Raw genomic sequence first — 19,805 nt, forward strand, 5'->3', positions numbered from 1 at the left:
GCCCAATAATTATCTAGGTTCTCCTGATTGTTCCCATCTCTTGACACTTAGCAAAACACCTTTTTCACCTGGGTTGCCTTATTTCAGAATATGGTGTAATTCTCACCAAATTTTGCTTCCTCGATGATCTTCATTCAGTGTTAACATGCAATTCAAGCCAATTCAAATCCTCTGACATGGATCTGAACCCTTCTGTTCATAACTAACCATCCAGTACCTGCACATATTCTTCCATTCTGCCCCAGGAGACATGAACCATCTTCAGATCTGTTACATCCTTCTCTTCCTGCTAATCTCACATATACATTTTCTTCCTTTCTTTGATTTGCTAATTCATACTCTTTATAATTGTTCCCCCACCCATTCCAGGGTGCCAAAATTATACTCATGGTTGCCACCAGGTGAACCCACAGCAGTATCCCAGTATCTGAGGGGCTGCCACAAAGAAGAGGGCAGAACGAGAAACAATGGTTGGAAACTGACCAAAGAGAGAAACAACCTGGAATCAAGGAGAAACTTCCTGACAGTGAGGACAATTAACCAGTGGAACAGCTTGCCTTCAGAAATCATGGGTGCTCCATCATTGCAGATTTTTCAGAAGAGACTAGACAGTCAGTTGTCTGAGACGATATAGGTTCTCCTGCCTGAGCAGGGGGCTGGACTAGAAGACCTCCAAGGTCCCTTCCAGTTCTATTCTATTCTATCGTAAGGTTGCAAGCCAACCTGTGTTGGCCTGGATCTCTCCCCCTCCCCCAACTAGGAAGCATGTGCAGTGCACTGGCCAACATCTTAAGAACACATGCAGAGAGTGTTACATTCTACCAGATTGAAAGGCAGATTCTGAGCTGCCAGGAATCCAGGGGCTATCTCTCCAACGTTTTGCCTGCTTTGCCAGGAAGCCTAAATATTGACAAGCAACAGTGAAAGGTATAATTCATGAAACAGAAGGAATCTGAACTGCAAGAGACCTGCTAGATCCATTACACCAACGGCTCCTCTGGAGGGGACCACCTGAAATGCTCCGATGTAGAGGAAACAGTTCCGCTCATTGTTGTTGTGTCGTTAGCTGCGAAGTCGTGTCCGACCCATCGCGACCCTATGGACAACGTTCCTCCAGGCCTTCCTGTCCTCCACCACCTTCTGGAGTCCATTTAAGCTCACGCCTACTGCTTCAGTGACTCCATCCAGCCACCTCATTCTCTGCCGTCCCCTTCTTCTATTCCCAGCATTAGGCTCTTCTCCAGTGAGTCCTTCCTTCTCATTAGGTGGCCAAAGTATTTGAGTTTCAGCTTCAGGATCTGGCCTTCTAAAGAGCAGTCAGGGTTGATCTCCTCTAGGACTGACTGGTTTGATCACCTTGCAGTCCAAGGGACTCGCAGGAGTCTTCTCCAGCACCATAGTTCAAAGGCCTCAATTCTTTGGCGCTCGGCCTTTCTTATGGTCCAGCTTTCACTGCCATACATTGCAACTGGGAAGACCATAGCCTTCACTATACGCACTTTTGTTGACAGGGTGATGTCTCTGCTTTTTAGTGTGCTGTCTAGATTTGCCATGGCTTTCCTCCCGAGGAGCAAGCGTCTTTTAATTTCTTGGCTTCCAGTCCCCATCTGCCGTGATCGTGGAGCCCAGGAAAATAAAATCTGTCACTACCTCCATTTCTTCCCCATCTATTTGCCAGGAATTGAGAGGGCCGGATGCCATGATCTTGGTTTTCTTAATGTTAAGTTTCAACCCAAGTTTTGCACTCTCCTTCTTTATCCGCACCCATCTGTGCTGCTCCTCTTGGGGTCCTGCAAGGGATAGGGCAAAGGAACAAGAGGCTCTTTAGTTCTTCTTTGCTTTCTGCCATTAGAGTGGTATCATCTGCATATCTTAGGTTGCTGACATTTCTCCCGGCAATCTTAATTCCAACTTTTGAAACATCTAGCCCTGCCTATCTCATGATGTGCTCTGCATATAAGTTAAATAGGCAGGGCGACAGTACACAGCCTTGCCGGACTCCTTGCCCAATTTTGAACCAATCAGTGCTTCCGTGTCCAGTTCTCACTGTTGCTTCTTGGCCCGCATATAGGTTTCTCAAGAGACAAATAAGATGGTCTGGTACTCCCATCTCTTTAAGAACTTGCCACAGTTTGTTATGATCCACACAATCAAAGGTTTAGCATAGTCAATGAAGCAGAAGCAGATGTTTTTCTGGAACTCTCTAGCTTTCTCCATGATCCAGCATATGTTGGCAATTTGATCTCTAGTTCCTCTGCCTCTTCGAAATCCTGCCTGTACTTCTGGTAGTTCTCGATCCACATACTGCTGAAGTCTAGCTTGTAGGATTTTAAGCATAACTTTATTAGCATGTGAAATGAGTGCAATGGTGCGATAGTTTGAACATTCTTTGGCAGTGCCTTTCTTTGGAATTGGAATGTAAACTGATCTTTTCCAATCCTGTGGCCACTGTTGAGTTTTCCAAATTTGCTGGCAAATTGAGTGTAGCACTTTTACTGCATCGACTTTTAAGATTTTAAATAGCTCAGCTGGAATTTACCATCAGGAATTCCTCCCAACCCGAATCTCAGCAACTGAGTCTTTCTCGCGCCCTCCCTGCACGGGACCCCCTTTCACCCACTTATAATCGCCGATCATCCCAAATCCTTCAAGTGCTCCTGGCAGAGGCTTGGTCTCCTAAGCTGGCTCCGGCGTCTTCATTGGTCTCCAAAGCCAAAGCCTGAGCTGGATGACAAACCCAAGCGCAGAAGACAACCGAAATTTGACCTCTGTTCTGCTAAACGAATTTCTAATCTCCATCTGCAGCTTTTTCACGCGTAATGCCATAACTGTATCCAAGGTCAGATTTTATTTTAAAAAGCAAGGAATTATTATTAATGCCATCCAGTTGAAAAAATCCTTTAATGCAGCTCCTTGAAAAGACACAGCTAATGCAGTGGACATGGCAAGCCCTCCAAAATACTCCTTTATGGCAATTCTGAAAAAAAGGCCAGATGGAGCCAAGTGCCTTTTTGGAATCCCCTGTTATGGGCTGTTCTTATGGCCAGGGCCTGGGCAGAGCCAGCTTGGCCTAGGGGTTAAGGTGCTGGCCTAGAAACCAGGAGACCATGAGTTCTAGTCCTGACTTGGGCATTAAAGCCAGCTGGTTGACTTTGGGCCAACCACCAGGAGATAGTGAATTCTAGTCCCAACTTGGGCACGGAAGCCTCACTCTAGCAGGAAAATAGGAGGAGGAAGGAGTATTAGCTATGTTTGCTGCCATGAGTTGTTGAGGAATTTAATTAAACAAACAAAATAAACAATCAAATTGAGGGCCCCCAAGGGAAGGGCCCCAAATAAAACTGGACTTTCCTCCTCAAGAGAAGGCAGGGAAGGAGCTGAAGAGCCAAGCTGAGCCAGCTTGCAGCACCGGAGGGCAGACGGAGCTCCAGCTCCTCTCTTCTGCCCCCTCCCCCCAAGCCACGTGGGCCCTGCAGGCATCTCCCCTCCCTGCCTTCCCATGCATACAAAATCTCTCCACCCATTCGATTTGGGGGAACTGCCTCAAGCCAACTCCTTTAGGAGACCCTCACTCAGGAATGGTAGCTACTGGGTGGGATTCTCAGCCCATCTCATCCAGCTGTCTGTCCTCACAGGGCCCTCCTTCAGAGGCAGCCCCACGACTATCAAGGCTAACAGGCATAGATCCCCAGGACTTCTGTGAATCGGCCCAAGCCTTTCTGAAGCCTGCCACGCCAGCCAGCACCACCACATCACGTGGCAATGAATCCATCCCAAAGCTGAATTACGAGTGGTGTAAAAAAAGAAAAAAAAACCTCTTTCTCCCGATTCTTCCAAGATTCAGCTGCATTGGGAGACTTTTGCTCCAGTATTTGGGGAAGGAGCAAGTGTCCACTTTTTCCGCACCAGGCATGATTTCGTACACCCAGCCCTGTGCAAGTCTTTCTCCCCTTGTTTCTGTAAGGAGACCGAGAGCAAGGAGGGAGGGAAGGGGCCGTCAGGGAGCCAAGCTCATCTCTCAGCGATGGACCAAGAGAGGAGGAAGGGGGGCCGGCCCCAGAGATGCTCACAGACTCGGGGGCCCAGCCCCATCCGTGCTGCTCCTCTTGGGGTCCTGCAAGGGATAGGGCAAAGGAAGCCCCGTGGCCCTTGGGATGCCTCCCCTGCAGTCGGGGCAGGGGGGAGAGGGGTCTTGGGAATCAAAATCACGGAGAAAAGGAGGGAAGCATCAGGGCAGCCTTCTCAGCAGAGCTAAAGAGAAACGCCAAACTCTTTGAGACTTGTCCTTGGGTGTTAAACAGTCATCCTTCCTTCATTCTGAGTGTAATAAATTTCAGGGCAGCCTCTTCCCAATGGACTTGAGAGAGAATGGCATCTCTTTTAAAGGGGAGCTTTAAAAATGGCAGGAGTCACCTGAACTTTGGATTTAGACATTCCTTCCTGGTAAAAAGCAGAAAGTTTGTCTTTCCTTCCCATGAATACAGACAGAGACACAGACAAAGGGAGGCTCCACCAAATACCTGCTACCGGTAGCTGAAAATACTGGTGCTGCCTTAGTTGAAATTGCGTCCTTTTTGTCTTGAAAAAAACATAGTTTATAAATAAAACGGTTAACTTAAAACATCATTTTAAAAAATGCTGTTTAAAAAACCTAAATATTATTAGTACAATTGAAAAGCCGGTGATGTTTGTTCTCCTCACATATATCAGACAAAAAATCCTCTAAGCATCGACAACAATTAATTGAGCTGGTGCTGTTTAGTGCCTGGTGACTCAGAAAGATCTCTCACAAGTTGGCTTGACACAATGATTACTTTCCATTTTCTAATGAAAAATAATCTGGAGAAAAATCTGACGAAATCATTTCTCTATTCACCATGTACTTCCAGAATTGATAGCTACATCTCATTTTAAGTACCGTGCTGAAGAAAATGTATTTAGATTATATCAAACAAGTACAATGCAGTTTTATTGGAAAAGATGGTTACAGAATTATCCTGTCTGGTGAATTAATAATGGCTTAAACCAAATCCATTCCGAAAACCTAGTTGGCCACACTCACTCTAGAGCAGCGGTTCCCAACCTTTTCTATACCCCACAACCCTAGAATGCTTCTGATATATTCTTGCACCCCTTACAAAAGTTCAAAATGAATTATGCATGTACACTATAATTTTGAAACTTCCAAACCCAAGTTTTTGCACCCCCTGGAATATTGTCTCACACCCCCGGTCGGGAAACCCTGCTCTAGAGGGTTGATAGTTGCCGAATTTTTGAAAAAACTCAAGGTGCATTTCCATGGATTTCCATTGCTCCGATTCCACCCTTGCCTGGGCATCACTGGCTCAGTCGGAAGGCCTCTCGATGCTCTGACTTTACGCTTCCAGGGCCCAGTTGACAGGAAGTCCCTCCTAAGACCCCGTGGAGCCTGGCCACGAGGACACTTCCTCCGTCAGAAGCACCACTGAGGACCCTTGAGCTGGACCCACAGCAGGACTTCACACCGCTTCGACACTCTAAACCTGAGGCATGCCAAGGAGTCCTCTTACCCCCAGAGAGGTTTGCCAGCCAGCCCAACTCAGGGCCTGACCTTCAGCTCCAGAGAAGGGCTCCCCGGGCAAGGCCATCCTCTCCTGCCAGGCCCCCGGGAGGAGAGTGGATCAAAACCACACGCCCTTCTCTGGGGCCCTTTGTATTTAAATAGTCTTTAAGGCCTAATTACTACCCTTAGTCCTCGCTTATGGACCACTTGTTTAGCAACCATTCAAAGCTGCGATGGTATTGAAGAACAAGCGGTAGTTACAACCTTTCCTCAAATTTCAAGCCATCCCAGTCCCATGATCGCTCGGGCGCTTGGCAACCAGCTTGCACTCACAACAGTCACAATCACAAGATTGCCACCTGCAACCTTCCTTACCAGCTTCCCTCAAGCAAAGTCAGTGGGAAGCTGGCAGAGAAAGTCGCAAGATGCTGCGTTAAGTCCCCCTCGCCTCCTCGTTCAGCAGGCCACCCTGCTCCCAGCCCCTGCCTAGCCTGCACTGAAGGCCCCAGGGCTCCACACACACACACACACACACACACACACACACACACACACACACACCAGCATCCAATAACCTTACCTGGGACTCTGCTGCTTCCCACTTAATGACCCAGGCATCCTGGTATTACCATGGCAACGGGCATGGCCACATGACATCACACATGTTGACTGCCCCACTTAGAGACAGCAAGCCTCTTCCCAACAGTGTCGTATCTCGAGAACTTCCTGCACACCTTTATCAACCAGCAGAGTTGAAGGAATGCCTTCCTTTTTGCCTACCTTACTAATTGGGGACATGAAACATTGTGTTACTTTTGGCAATAAGGCGTCCCCCTGGGCGACAGTGTTGTCGCTGACAAATCCTTTCAACCACAGATGCAGCCTTTGGTTAGCTTTGCAGGCGCTTCTGACACAAACGCAGGCAGACGTTGCTAATCATTTAAGCAGTTCAAAAGTTTAGTCGCTACTGAATTCAAATGTAAGTATTACGACTTAGGATCACAATTGAATTGCTCAAAATTTCTGTTGTTAGGCAAGATAGTAAATTTAAGTAAATTTTGCCCCATTTTATCACCTTTCTTCTTGTCATCTGTCCCACTTAAGTCAGTTAGCAAAGAAAGGCCATCAGTAGCCAGGTTGTTGAGGGACTTTGGCCTCCCCCCCCGTCTTTGCTTGTCAGAAAGGGGACCCCCTGAACCCAGCACACGGCAACCCTCACCACTCCATGCCAGTTGCCACGTGCCCAGAATGTGATCACACAACCACGCAAGGAGGCTGCCTTGGTCGTAAGTGCGGCCGGTCATGGATCACTTTTTTCAGGGCCCCGGTAACGTCAAACGGTCACTGAAGAACGGTTATGTTGAGGACTGTTTTTCCTTTTTTCTAGTAATTTAGTGGTTGCTTAATAGTTTTAGTAATCCACCAAATTATCTGGGTATATTTTAGAATTGTTTTATTTTACTTAACAATAGTCCATATATCCTAATTGTTTAAAGATTATATTTAATTTTGGTCACTGACTATGTTATATTCCCCTGTTGGTTGTAATGAGTACCAGCAAATAATTCCCTTCTTTTTTAAAAAAACAGGGATTCCTAAGGACCAACGTATTCTCTCTGAAAACACAGAAACATAAGAAACAGCTGCAGCTGGATGCCTTTCGTCCTCACTCCTCTTAAAATCCCCCAAACCATCACAAATGCCCCCCCAACGTTCCTTCTTTCCTTAAATATTCCTGGAGGGGGGAATACTTGCCCCCAGTGTCAGGGAGAGAGAGACAGACAGACAGACAAGACAAGAGAAAGATCCCTCCACAGCCAGTTTCTGCAGGGGGGGAGATCAGCATCCCCCCCCCATCAGGCAGGATTAAGCTTCAATTATGGCCTCGAAGCAGCTTCTGGAGCTTCGAGGCGGCATCAGTTTTTCTCGCTGGCTGGTGTGCTTAACAGCCCTAAGCAAGGAGGGGCCTGCTTCTCTCTGAGGCTGCCTGACAACAGCTCCCCCCATCAGGGCTTATTCTCTCCCTGACCTGGGGAGGGGGGAGAAGACGACCCCTCACCTACCTACTTGTGGGTCTAAGTCCCAGAACAGTTGATGGGGCAGGAGGGCTGCTTCCTGTTACAACCAAGCCCATCGTGATGCAGCTCAGGGACCCACGGAGCGGGGGGGGGGGGGGAGAGAAGGGGGACAGTGTTCTTCCTCAGGACAAGGGGGGGGGGAAGGAAGCCTGGCAGCTGATTGGCACAGGATCTCCCATGGCCTCCTTTCTTTGGGATCCCTCTCCTTCATGCCAGGCCCACTGAATGGTCCCCTATACCTCAGTGCGTGTGCAGCCCTAAGAAGGCAGCAGTTCTCATCTTTGGGGAATGACAAAGCAGGGGGAATCCGGTTACCCAACGCAGCCCAGAGACCCAGCTGCTGCCGCACGCCACAGTCAGCCCCGTTTTCTTCCTTGGCCGCCGGCACCCGGAGAGTTTCCAAGGCAGAGAGCCATGGGCTCCCGGGCAAAGATCCCGGTTGCAGCACCGGCCAACAGCTGTGCAGCTTCAGGACCACGAAGCCCAGCAGAGACTGCCTGGACAGGCTGTGGGGAAAAGGACCCGGTCTGAAGGGAGAATCTGGGCCTTGGTGCTGAGAAAGAGCAATCAACTGTTCTGATTGGTCTGACTGGCTGAGGTTGCAGGGAAGACTCTTCCCCAACTTGCCACATTGTGGGTTGGCAGCCTGGCAGTCCAACTCTGCCCGCCGGATGCCCAGAAATCTGGCCAAGAAGCCTGAGCCCTGCGCCAAGAGCTCACCAGGTGGCTTGTGGCAAAACCAGGGATTTGGGGAGTGTTGGCTCTACGTAGTAAACACTCCAATAAATACCGTAGATGGGAAATTTTCCAGAAGGGAAGCATCTGATTTCTCCTGGGACAGAACTATCAATCCATCCCCTCAGATAGAAGAAAAGTACTCCCAAAGACTTCAGCTATTTTAGATTCTAGCTCCCATAAGCCACGCCACCGTGGTCAACGTTCAGAAGTGTGGGTAATGTAGTGCCAAGCACCTGAAGCACTTGTGTTACCTGCTCCACCACGATCAGTACAGACTGAGGATACGTCATGAATTTTGAACAGACACCCTTGCAGGCTCTGCTCCCATCAGAGCTGCTTGCCAGGTGTTTCAGATGGCCAGGAAAAGGGCGGGGGGGGGGGAGAACACGCACATGTTATTTCCTCAGCAGAAGGAACATGAAGAGGGTGTTTTAGGTTTTCCGAAAAAGCTTTTATTTCTCCTATTTAAATGCTACAATTAGCTTTTGGGGGTGTGTTAGGGCTCTGCATGGAAGCAAAAAAACCTAGAGACATTCCTAACCTGGGAACTTCATCATGCCACACCTCCCTGCTCATCAACCCTAAGGTGATATTTTCTTTTGCAATCCTCCTTCCACACAAAAAGGTTTGCACAGCAGAATCTTTACCATCTCCGTCTCCCTTTGGCCTTTTGCCTCGTCCTCTCAGGCACCCAGCAGGGAAAAGGGCAGCCTGCGGGCAACCTACTTTCCTGAGAAAGGGAGTCCTGTCCTTTTACTCTGCATTCGGAGGGACTCAAAATTCATCACAAAAGGTGAAATCGTGCAAGAGGAATCTCGATGCTTTGAATTATAGACACACAGCAGAGAGTTGCAGCAAACAGCCAGCTTCAGCCGGAGAAGAGGACGCCCTGGGTTCTCTGAAAATTGACAGCTGTGGGCAAAGACAGCAAGCGGGATGATGCTTTGAATTATGACTGACCCGGAAATGAGAAAAAGGGGACATTAGAAAATCACTTGAGGCTGAGTGTTATTGTCAGCCTTCGCATATCCATCTCTACCTTCACCCACAGGCTGAATGTCAGGATATCACGGGATGCCCACCTGCATTCTAAGGAAAGATGCAGCAGGTTCTTGATAACAGTAAATTGTCTGCCACCCTTAAAAGCTCTCATGGCCGGTAATTTCGTATATGCAGAGGCCTCGTTCGAAAGGAAACGCTCTTGCTGGAATTCTTTGGTCATAATCCCAACTCTCTTTTCTAATGGCCCTTACTAGTCATAGCTCCGAGGTCCTGCGCTGAGATCCATTGTTCCTGGTTTAAGTTGCTACAAAAGACATCTGGCAATATGGAAAAGCATTCCTTGCTTGTGGGGTGAGGGATGAGCCATCCAGAAATGTTGGGCTGAGAAGGTACACGTGTGTGTGTGTGTTCCTGATATTTGTAAGCTACCCATTAACTCTGCCCAAAAAAAAGGGCAGGCAATCTTCTTGCACTGAAAACAACCTGAAAATTGCTGCAAAGATTGACATTAATAGAGGGCCAGCAGGATAAAACAAACATGACCATGAACATTAATCGCAACAATAAAAGCTGTATTTCTGTTCATCAGAAATCTAGATAGGGAAGATCAATATAACATGGCTCTCAAAATGTAGCAAGCCAACTCTTTGTCAAGGTCCAAACAAGATTTACACAGAGATTTATAAACCAGGTTTAATGGCAGGAAAAAGGTGTCAGGACACAGCATCTTAAAAACTGAATAATCAAACTGCCAGTCCTAATCTTGAGTGAATTCGCTAAGACAGAGTCTCTGTGAATTGTTTGAATTTGTTTCTCAGAATTACTAAACTGAAGAACCATCAAGCCTTTTGGCAAGTGCAATGGACTGAAATGTCCGTGTTTTGAAATATTTCCTGCCCTGCTGGGTGCCTCTCAGGCTAACCTCATGGGCTTCACCTCTGGAGGTGGGGGCATCCAGAAAAGAACTTCAGATTTTGGAATAGCTGCATAGATTAATTGGGCAACAGCTGCCATCATTTTGTGGATCAGACTTGTAACCAGGAAATTTACAGGAAACCAAAGAGATGTTCCATGTAGCTAGGATCAATTACCACACTTTATGATTGCTGAAGTTTCAAGGTAGTCTTTGACTGGGCCTTATTTCAACAGGATGTTCTGTACCCATCCAATACGATGTTTTCAGGGTTTGAAAATATTAATGACTTTTTTCTAGAGTAGTGCAAAGCCACTGGCGATAAGGCAAACTTCTCGTGGAAGGTTGTTCCTGGCTGCTTCCAATGGGCAATTGGAACATGAGAACAGATCCTTCCGAACAAATAGTCAGGATGGCTTAAGGTCATGGATGGGGAGACCAGAGGGGATGAGATCATTGGTCAACTCTGGCCTATCAGCAGTATCCAGCAGTGGCACCTGAAAGCCTCTCAACAAAGCTAAAGGTCACTCGAGCTGAGCTGAAGGTCACTTGACTGCTGGTCTCTGATCCAGCGTGAATACTCAGAAGCTCACGTTGAGATAATACGACTTCCCCACCTGCAGAGAATTTACTCAGGGACGGTCCACTGGCTGTTCGTTTGTGGAGCCACACATCCCCTTTGCTCCAGAGTTTGCATCAGCCCCAATCTCCCTCTTGCCTTCCTTCCCATACTTTGCTCCTCAGATAATTTCCACGCTCATCTTATTCACCGTACCCATCATATAATCTTGGAGGTGAACATTAATTTAAGGTGCAGTCTTCTTCTGTTTATATTACAATTCTTTAAAGAATTCACAGGAGAGTTTGTCAAGGTAAATGCCTTCAACTACATAAGGGCGGTGGTGTTAGTAATAGTTGAAGTCATAAAGAGCCCAGGAGTTTATGACCCATCCTCAACGCCGGCAGCATGTAAAAACTGACATGATGCTTTCTCTAAGTTGGACATTTTCATGCACAAAAGGAAAAACAGCTAATTTCTCTCAAATACACACACACTTTCTCCAGCTCTCAAACACTGCATATTTAAAAAGATTTTCTCTCTCCCCCCCCTCTCTTTTTTTACGTATGACATAAAATGAATCAGTGAATAAAACTGCCAAGCTTGGAAATAAAAAGCAGTAAGGCCCACTCTGCTCACCAAGCTTTTGCAATGCATTCCTCTCTCTCTCCCCCTCTCCCTTTCTCACACGCGCACACACACACACACACACACACACACACACTTTCAACTGCAACGTACTGACAAAGAGAAAGGCCCACGCTGGGCAGTAGCACCAAGTAGCACCAAGGACTCTGTTTATGGATCAGAGACCTCAGCAATAGCCTTCCTGTCAGCCACAGCTCAAACACCAATAAAAAGGTTCCAGAACCAAGAAGCAATTTCCTGACTTCTCGGCTCCTGTCTGACATTTTTTGTGCAAAGGCGCTTATAGAAGGAGAATCTGGCAAAGCCTCACAAATACAGCTTTAAGATGTCTAGAGTTACACAGCCCACCAAGACGCACCAGGAGAGCAGGCAACAGGGAGGAACAGACTGGATTGTCTCCAAGGAACAGAATACCGATACTCATTCTCTGCTGAGTAAACCAGCAGGGAAGGTGGATGAGCAGCCTTTGGTTGCACATCACAGCCACAAAGGTCTTCTCAGGTTTCCAGCCCTGCCAGACCAAACGGGTCCTGAGGTTTGCAGAACACAATACGTCCGAAGGGTCCTCTAAGGCAAGGGTGTCAAACTGCCAGGCCCTGGGCCGGTTGCTTGATAAGGAGGCCGCCCCACCCCAGCTCCAGCAATGCAAAAAAAGCCACGATGCGTCACGACATGTCATGTGACACGGCGAGTTTGACATCCGTGGTCTAAGGCCTTCCTCGGTCTCTTGGACAAGAGCATCAGGAACAGTGTGATCCACAACCTCTATAGAGTGCCAGATGAGAAGAAAATCCAGTCCAAGCAGCAAAAACGTGATCCAGACCAGCCCACCGTGGACTTCCAGGGATTTCCAGGGTCCCACTGAACCCACCCAGCAGGTAGGGATGAAAGGCAACCGTGCAGGAGGTCACCCTTCCACCTGGGGTCCCGGCAGCAGAGCCAAGGAAAGGGGGCGAGGGGCTGCCTTGGGAGGAGCCCCCTCCTCACCCCACATGCCTGTGAGAAGCAAGGCACCGGCAGCACTTTCGCCTGGCTCTTAAGGGCCTCCAGCAAAAGGAATAAAACGCAAAGCCAATTAAATTAAAGGCACAACTCCCTATTAAAATGTAATCAATAATTCTGAACAAAGGAATCAAGCCACTCCAAAGGCGGACAGCCCTGCACGCTCACACCTTGCCCGGGAGGCCAAGGGCTCCTTGCTGGGAAGGGACGGCCAGGACTGCAGATGCTGCTGACCTTTTCCAGATTCCCACCTTGGCGAATGTCGAGAGCAACATCACACGGGGCCTCTAAACGTTGCCCATGTGGACAGAAGCAAACCTGCCGGCCCTTGGCTTCCTCCTTCTCCAGCCAGCCCCACTTTCACTCCTGGGCAGAGGTGGATGCAGGGAGGGGGAGGGCAGCCTCTGCACACAGCACATCTGGAAGAAAGCCAGGGAAGCGTCCAGGGCTGCTTCTCCCAACCTCCCCTTCAGGGGCAGCTTGGGGTCTGCACTACCGAGGGGCTCTTTCAGTGGGGCCTGAGGCCACGAATGACAGCCACTGAAGGCCGTGGGGCTGCTGGGGGGCTGGAGAAAGGGATGGAGGGGCAACGGCGGTGGCTGCAGCCTCTCCAGCAGATGTGGAAACCAACCAGCCCTCCTGCCTGCCTGCGAGGAGCCCCGACCCCCAACAGCTGCAGCGGGCAAGGGGCTCCGCTTCTCACTCTTCCATTTCTGGGGGAACCCGGGGGCGGTTCGAGTGGGATTTCTGGGGAGCTGAGCACTCAAAACAGATCCTGCAGTCCACCTCAGAATTCCTCCCGCAGCTCCTACCGAGAGCACAGCAGGATGAAGGTTGCAACTTCGGAGAGCAGCTGGACAGGAAAATGAAAAGCCAAGGAAGCTTTATGGTCCGCTGGGACTGCAAGTAATCAATCACAAAAGCAGGATTACTGCAGATAAGTAAAGCTACCAAAATGTAATACCTACAGTGAACTGTTGATCTGTCTCCCTTCCCAGTTCTTCATACTAGGCCCTTTGGCTGCTTATTCATACCCCAGGCCTTCTAAATTCATGGAAACCTGTCCGAGCAAAAATCATCGGAAAGAAATTACCGCTATATACAAGCAGTAGGGATTGTTCCAGATGAACCTCACCAGCCCTGGAGCCATGAAATGTCTGCTGAAGCGCCCAGTAGAAGAGCTACGAGGAAAGGAGGCAGGACTGGCCCGGGGCATCCTTGGTGAGAGCAGGGGCATCAACTGAGCTCTAGCTAAGGAAGGCTTCCTGGGAGGCACCCAAGCAGCACTTCCGAAGACACCCCAAGGAAAAACAGCCCACCCCCTCCTGAGCATAGGTCCCGCTGGCAAATAGCTCTTACAGCCGACACAAAATCACTCTTTGCATCATAAAGCCCTGGTTTCTCCGACTTCTAAGCAGGTCTGGACAATTATTTCCTGTCTACAGAGTTCTCGTCTTCAGGCTAAAGAGACCCAGAACTTCCACATCATCCTTCCAGGCACCGGATCATCTTTGTGACTCCCAGGACGCCCTTTGCTAAGCCCCTGACCACTGCCCAGAGCTGGACACCATATCCTACGTGTAGCCGGACCAAGGTAAAACAGCCCCTCTGACTGCGCTTGCTTCTGACACGCAGAAGGTGCCTCACATTGCACCCCCTTCTTTCTTCTGCAGCTGCACCGCTCTCTGCTCGGGTTGGTAAGATGCTGCATTTGTCCCTGTCGACTCCCCCCCCGACCCCCCACCCGCTTTGGCTTCTTGTTCCAGCTTGTCAGGGCCCTCCTGAGCTGTGATTCTCTCCGGGGATATTTTCTCCTCTGTCTCCACAGTTCGGCCCTGGGCTATATATTTTTCTGCTATTGGAACTCCCGCCCCTCTGTGTGGGCCGCAGATATTTTGTAATGCCTCTTCCAGGCCATTGGCAAATGTGTAAAAGAGCCCCTGGCCTAAAACAGAGCCTCCCAGAGCCCCACGACCAGCTCTGGGCCCAGCTAATCATCGGCAACATTTTGCCAATTTCTGTATCAAAAACTCACAGGAAAATTTTTTACTCACCCCATCCACAATTCTCCTGTGGTCAACTGAACTCTCAGTAGCAAATATAATTTGTCACGATTTGTTCTTGATAAATCCATGCTGACATCTGCTAAGTAATAGCATTCTTTTCCAAACGCTGACTGCTTAATAATTTGTCCCCAGATTTTGTCCAGTACCAACCTCAAGTGAACAGGACTTAGCTCAGACCTCCTGATCTCCCCCCCCCGCCCACCCCGTCTTTCTGAAGCCAACTCCGTCCCTCTCTAGGGAGAAGAGCAGAGCCCCACGGGAGCCCAGGCCTTCTGCCTTCCTGCAGACGTAGCTCAAATGCTCTTTGGTGAGGCTAGTTCTTTGTACTTTGCATGCCTTTCTGACACATTCAAAGCGCCGCAAATTTTGACGGCGGTGGCTGCTTCTGCTGTCCTCACCTGGAGAATCAGAGAATCACCCTGGTGAATTAGGAAGTAAGAGGTTGCCAGCGGCGTCCCCAGGATCTTTTGCTAAGGCCATGTGTGAGAGAGCATGACTCTTGCAGGAGAGGGGCAGAGCTGGCAGTACACTGTTGCTTCTGACCCCCTGGTCTGCCCCAGAGGCAGCTGTGTGCCCCAGAATCCTGCCGCTTCCCCTCCAAAACTCAACGCCCGAGTCGGGAGACACCCAGATATATCTCAACTCATTTAACTGCAGAGGAGCCGAACACGCTAGCCTGCGTGCAGCACCCGAGGCAATTAAGCTCCCCCCCACCTCCACCATGCGCTGCTTTATGGCCAATCTCAGGGGTTCCAAGAAGTCGGCAGCAGCCACCTCCCCCCCGTCGCCTCGCCAGAGCCCAAAGCTCACAAACTCCAGAACCCGGCTGGGTGTGGCAGGGCTCAATTTTAAGGATGGGAGTGACAAGAGCTCACCTAGGTCAAGCCCCCCAAATCACCAGAACCCCCCAGAAAGTGGCGATTCCACCGAGCTGAGTCTGAGCCAGAGGAGCCAGCCCCGTGGCCAGGAGAGGCCACGAGGAGCAAGGAGGCCACAGTTTGCTTTCCTGTGGCCCGGAAGCACCCACCCCTCGGCTGCACCCCTCTGTGGTCTATTCCTGGTGAAAGGTCTGGTGGACGCGGGCACCGGAATGTAACGATGCAGAGTAAATGGGTGGACGAAGGGAGGGGCCCTTCCGACAATCTTTTATTTTTTTGGATGATTTCAGAGCAAGAGGAAGCTCTCCCGCTCTCCCTCCCCACTTCCTGGCCCCCAGTGTTCAATGAAGGCCGTGCTTATGTGACCCACTCGGCCAAGCCAGCCACAGACCCAGCATTGCAACTGCACAGCGTTCCAAGATGAGAGTGATTAGATGCATTTGTGGTTCAGGAGGCTGTGCGTTGTGTTGAGGGGTCAGCAGTCAGGCCAGGCCTTCTCCCTCAACTCCCCTCTCTCTCTCTCCTCCCAGCATGGGTCAGGTGGTTGGTCGTTACTCCCAGCAGCCCCGCCTGCCCCCTCCCCAAACAGGTTGCTCGGCATCCCCACCTCTGGCATTTCCTTTTTGGCAGCGGAAGGCTTCTGGGTCCGGCGGCGCCCCAATGTTTCCCCTGCCGGCTTTCCAGGCAGCCTTTTACAGCAGTCCTGCCTCCCCCATCTCGAGGGGCAGCACGAAGCCCACGGACATCCCGGACAGCCACGCTGAGCTTCAAAGCCAAGTCTGACCCTCCCTTGGCTTAGAAAAGCAGCGCCTGAGGAGCAAAGCTGTGAAAATCTTGCAGGAATTTGGCCCACCCTGGCCCCACCGCAGCTTATGTGCCCACGTCTTCCCAAGCATGTAACCTTAAGAGGCCACGAAGGGCCGAAGCGAAGCCCGATGAGCAGTGTCACCTCCTGCTGTGCGAGCCATTAGCTGGACATGCACACCCACGCACAGACACACCGCTCAGAGCAAATGTCAGAGTGGAACAAATGCCTGAGTTTTGAAACCACAGAGCAGGCAATTCAGCTGGAGCCAAAGGGCCAGCAGAAAACCAGCCGAGAGCGAGCTGCTTTTGCAGGAAGCCTCCACTCACAGCAGAGAGGCCCCTCGGCCACCCATTGCCGGCATTAGCCAAAGCAGGGGAGGGGGAGCTGCTGGGGCAGAAGGCAAGAAACAGGCCCAGCTGTTAACCAATGAAGCAGCTGCCGTGGGATGGGATGGCCGGGCTCTCCTTCACTGGCACTGGATGGCCACCTATGGCAGAGGCTGGAGCTGTCCTACAAATCTGCTGAACTGGCTGGACAGAGTCACTGGCAATCCCTTTGCTAGAATCCAGGATCATCTCAGGCACGCTGGAGCCTTCACTCAATGCAAAATGCCCTGGACTTTCCTGACCTACTTCCTAGAAGCCAGGGGAGAAGGGGTGGTCAGCTGCATAAAGAAGGCGACTTCTGGGTGCACAATGCTCCCCCAGAAAGTCACAGCCCCAAATCACAGGGCTGGGCTAAGGTTAAGCACTCCAGGCAGCAAGAGACCACAACCAGAGGAGAATCCCTGTGCCGGGGCAATGTCGAAGAATGAGGGGCTTGCCAGGGGGCACAGGACCTGCCCACGGCAGGCTTCCAGTCCCAAATGCTCCAAAAGCACCGAGCCCCACTGCAGGGGAGCCAAAGCAGACAGGCTAAGCCACACGAGAGACACAAACCACATCAAAAGCAGGAAGGGTGTCCCAGGGATGGCCAGCAGCCTCTCCGTGCAGCACCCGCCGGCTGCAGCTCCCGCACAGGGCAAAACAGTCTGGGAACAGAATTGGCCCCTCCAGTCTCGGCGCATGGTAGGCTAGGCAGCTCCTGGCTTGGAGCCCTTGTCCCTGGCCCACGCCGGATGTGGCTAGATGCAAACTGCACATCAGAAAGTGAAGGGGCACCTCTCCCACCCCAAAGCTCTAGGCAAGAAACATCGACACAAACACACACAAGCACAGCAAAGTGCCTAAGGATGAGGATAGGGACATTCTTCCTGCCTCTTGCCACCCGCCCTGGGGAAGCCCCTGTTTTTAGGGCACCTCTGACTTCTTCCCCGGTGCCCCTCAGGAGGACTGAAAGGTATGCCGGAAACTGAGCAGGCAACTGAGCGATGGGTGCAGCCCTGGACCACCCAGCCAACAAAGCTCAGCCCTACGTAGCCCCTCTGGGCCCCTCAGCTCAGCAGCGCCCAAGCCTCCCGCAGACAGCAGAGCACTTGGAAGGGACCTTGGGGGTCTTCCAGTCCAGCCCTCTGCTCAGGCAGGAAACCCTCCACCATCCCAGAAGTCCTAAGGATGCAGACAATCCCCCTCCCCCTCCAAGAAGGAGGCTCTCCTGGGAACCCCCCTCCTTCCAGGGCCCCACAGAGCCTCGGCTCGTCTCCCATACAACTTTCGGGAGGGCCAGAGAGCCTCGTGCAGCCGGGGACCTCCACAGGCTCCTGTTGCACACTCAGGAGCAGCCGAATGACCCGGCCAGCCTTTCCCAGCAGCTGCCACCCGCCAGAGATGACACCTTCCGACCCAGAGCGCTTGCTCTAGAACCCCCCGGGAATCCGAGAAGAGGCTCGCGTTTTCTTCAGGGCTGAAGCCGAGCACCAGGAAGCCAAGCAGCAGCCACTCTGCAAGGGGGGAGATTGCCAAGCGGTGGGCAAAAGCATCAAGTGGCGGGAGGAGGAGGGAGGGGAGTCTGTCCCAAAGCGGCCAGGGTTGCTCCACAGCCTCGAGTTTTGTCTGCTCCCCCCCCCACCCGACGCACACACACACACACACACACACACACACACACACAGCAGCTCGCCCTACGGCACCTTAAGATACGAAGAGGCTCCTCGGGGCAAGAAAGCAAACGCGTCCTCCCCACCCGGGGACGCTCCCTCCCAGGCGGCCGATCCCAACTCTACCGCAGCCCCCGCCCCGCCCAGCACCCAGGGTCTCGACCACCCTCCGCGCCTCCGGCCGCCTCCAGGTGCCTGGGCGAGCGCCTGGGGAGCGCGAGGCAGCCGCCGGGCTAGTCGGCGCTCCGCGGCACTCCCCGAGCCACCGGCCGCCGTTCGTGGGCGAGCCGGGCGGCCACGCGACCTCCGGCCCGGGCGGCTGTCCAGACCGGCGGGCAACCTGCACACCTGCGGAAAGGCGGGGGCGCCCCGAGGCTCCTGCTGCGGGCGGAGGCAGCGGCGGCGATCGAACGGCCCGAGCAGCCTCGCGCGCCGCGAACCCGGCAGGGAGGCGCCCGGAGTGGCGGAGCCCGGTGCCTGCGCGCCCCGACAGCCCCCCGCCTCACCTGTACCAGTCGAGGCCGTGCCCGTAGTTGCGGTCGAAGAAGTGCGGCTCGGTGCCCACGGCGCGGACGTCGGGATGCGCCCGGAGCGCCTCCAGCAGGGCGCGGGTGCCCCCCTTCTTCACCCCGATGATCAGAGCCTGCGGCAGCCGCTTCTCGCCACAGGCCGGCGTGGCCGTGGCGTCCGCCAGCTGGGCGGCGCGGGCGGCGGCGGGGGTGCCGGCGTCGCCGGGGCTTTCGGCAGGTGGCCCGGGGACGGTGGCGGCGGCGGCGGCGGCGGCGGGAGGGCTGATGGCGGCTACCTGCGCGGCGGCGGAGCTGCTCCGGACCGCCGCCTGCACCGCTTCTGCCGCCGCCGCCGCCGTGGAGCCCGGCGGCGTTGGCGGCGAGGTTTGGGGCTGCGCGGGGCGGCGGGGGCCGGCGGGGCTGGCGGGCGGCGCGGCGGGGCCGGGGGAGCCCCGGGCGGCCAGCGGGGAGCGGAGGGGGCCGGGGCCGCCCATGAGGCTGTAGCAGGCGTAGGTCAGGCAGAGCGAGAGGCTGCACATGCAGAGCAGCTTGCGGGCGGGGGGGCCCTTAGGCGGGGGGGCCATGCCGCCTGCCCGCGCCCAGCCCCGGCCGCATCGTGTCAGCCGCCCGGCCGCCGCCCGCCCGCCCCGCCGCCGCCGCCGCCGCCCCAGGGAAGCCCCGCATGGCACAGCCGGGCGCCGGCCCAGGCTCCGCGCCGCGCCAGCTGCCCGAGCAGGGAAAGTTTGGGCCGGGGTCGGGCGGGGCGGGGCCAGGCAGGACGCGACGGGCGGCGGCGGAGGCAGCTCGGGCGGTGACGCCGGCCGGCCGGCTGGCCGCCTCCTGGAAGGCTGGCGAGGGGAAGGCCCCGCCCCCCGCCCCCCGCCCCCCCCTCCGGCTCCGCCAACCCGGCGCAGGCAGCCTTCGGGGGGCGGGGCTGCCGGCGTCGCGGGAAGCGGGGACGGGCGGCGTGTCTCGGGGCTCGTGCAAAGTGCGGCGGCAGCTGCAGAAGCCCCGTGCCCGACGCGAC

General features: G+C 53.0%; 1 protein-coding gene across 1 annotated transcript in view; it reads right to left on the reverse strand.

Annotated features, from left to right (window-relative positions):
* Positions 1 to 19,362, reverse strand: part of LOC310646566 (heparan sulfate glucosamine 3-O-sulfotransferase 4-like) — a gene marked incomplete at its 5' end in the record, with an annotated part of 102,956 nt that extends 83,594 nt beyond the window's left edge. The window contains one exon of the mRNA XM_083373133.1: positions 18,776 to 19,362. Coding sequence (XP_083229259.1) covers positions 18,776 to 19,362 — 587 coding nt within the window. The remainder of the gene's footprint in view (positions 1 to 18,775) is intronic.
* Positions 19,363 to 19,805: the final 443 nt, after the last annotated feature.

Source organism: Vipera ursinii (assembly GCF_947247035.1).
Source record: "Vipera ursinii genome assembly, chromosome: 13".
NCBI lineage: Eukaryota > Metazoa > Chordata > Lepidosauria > Squamata > Viperidae > Vipera > Vipera ursinii.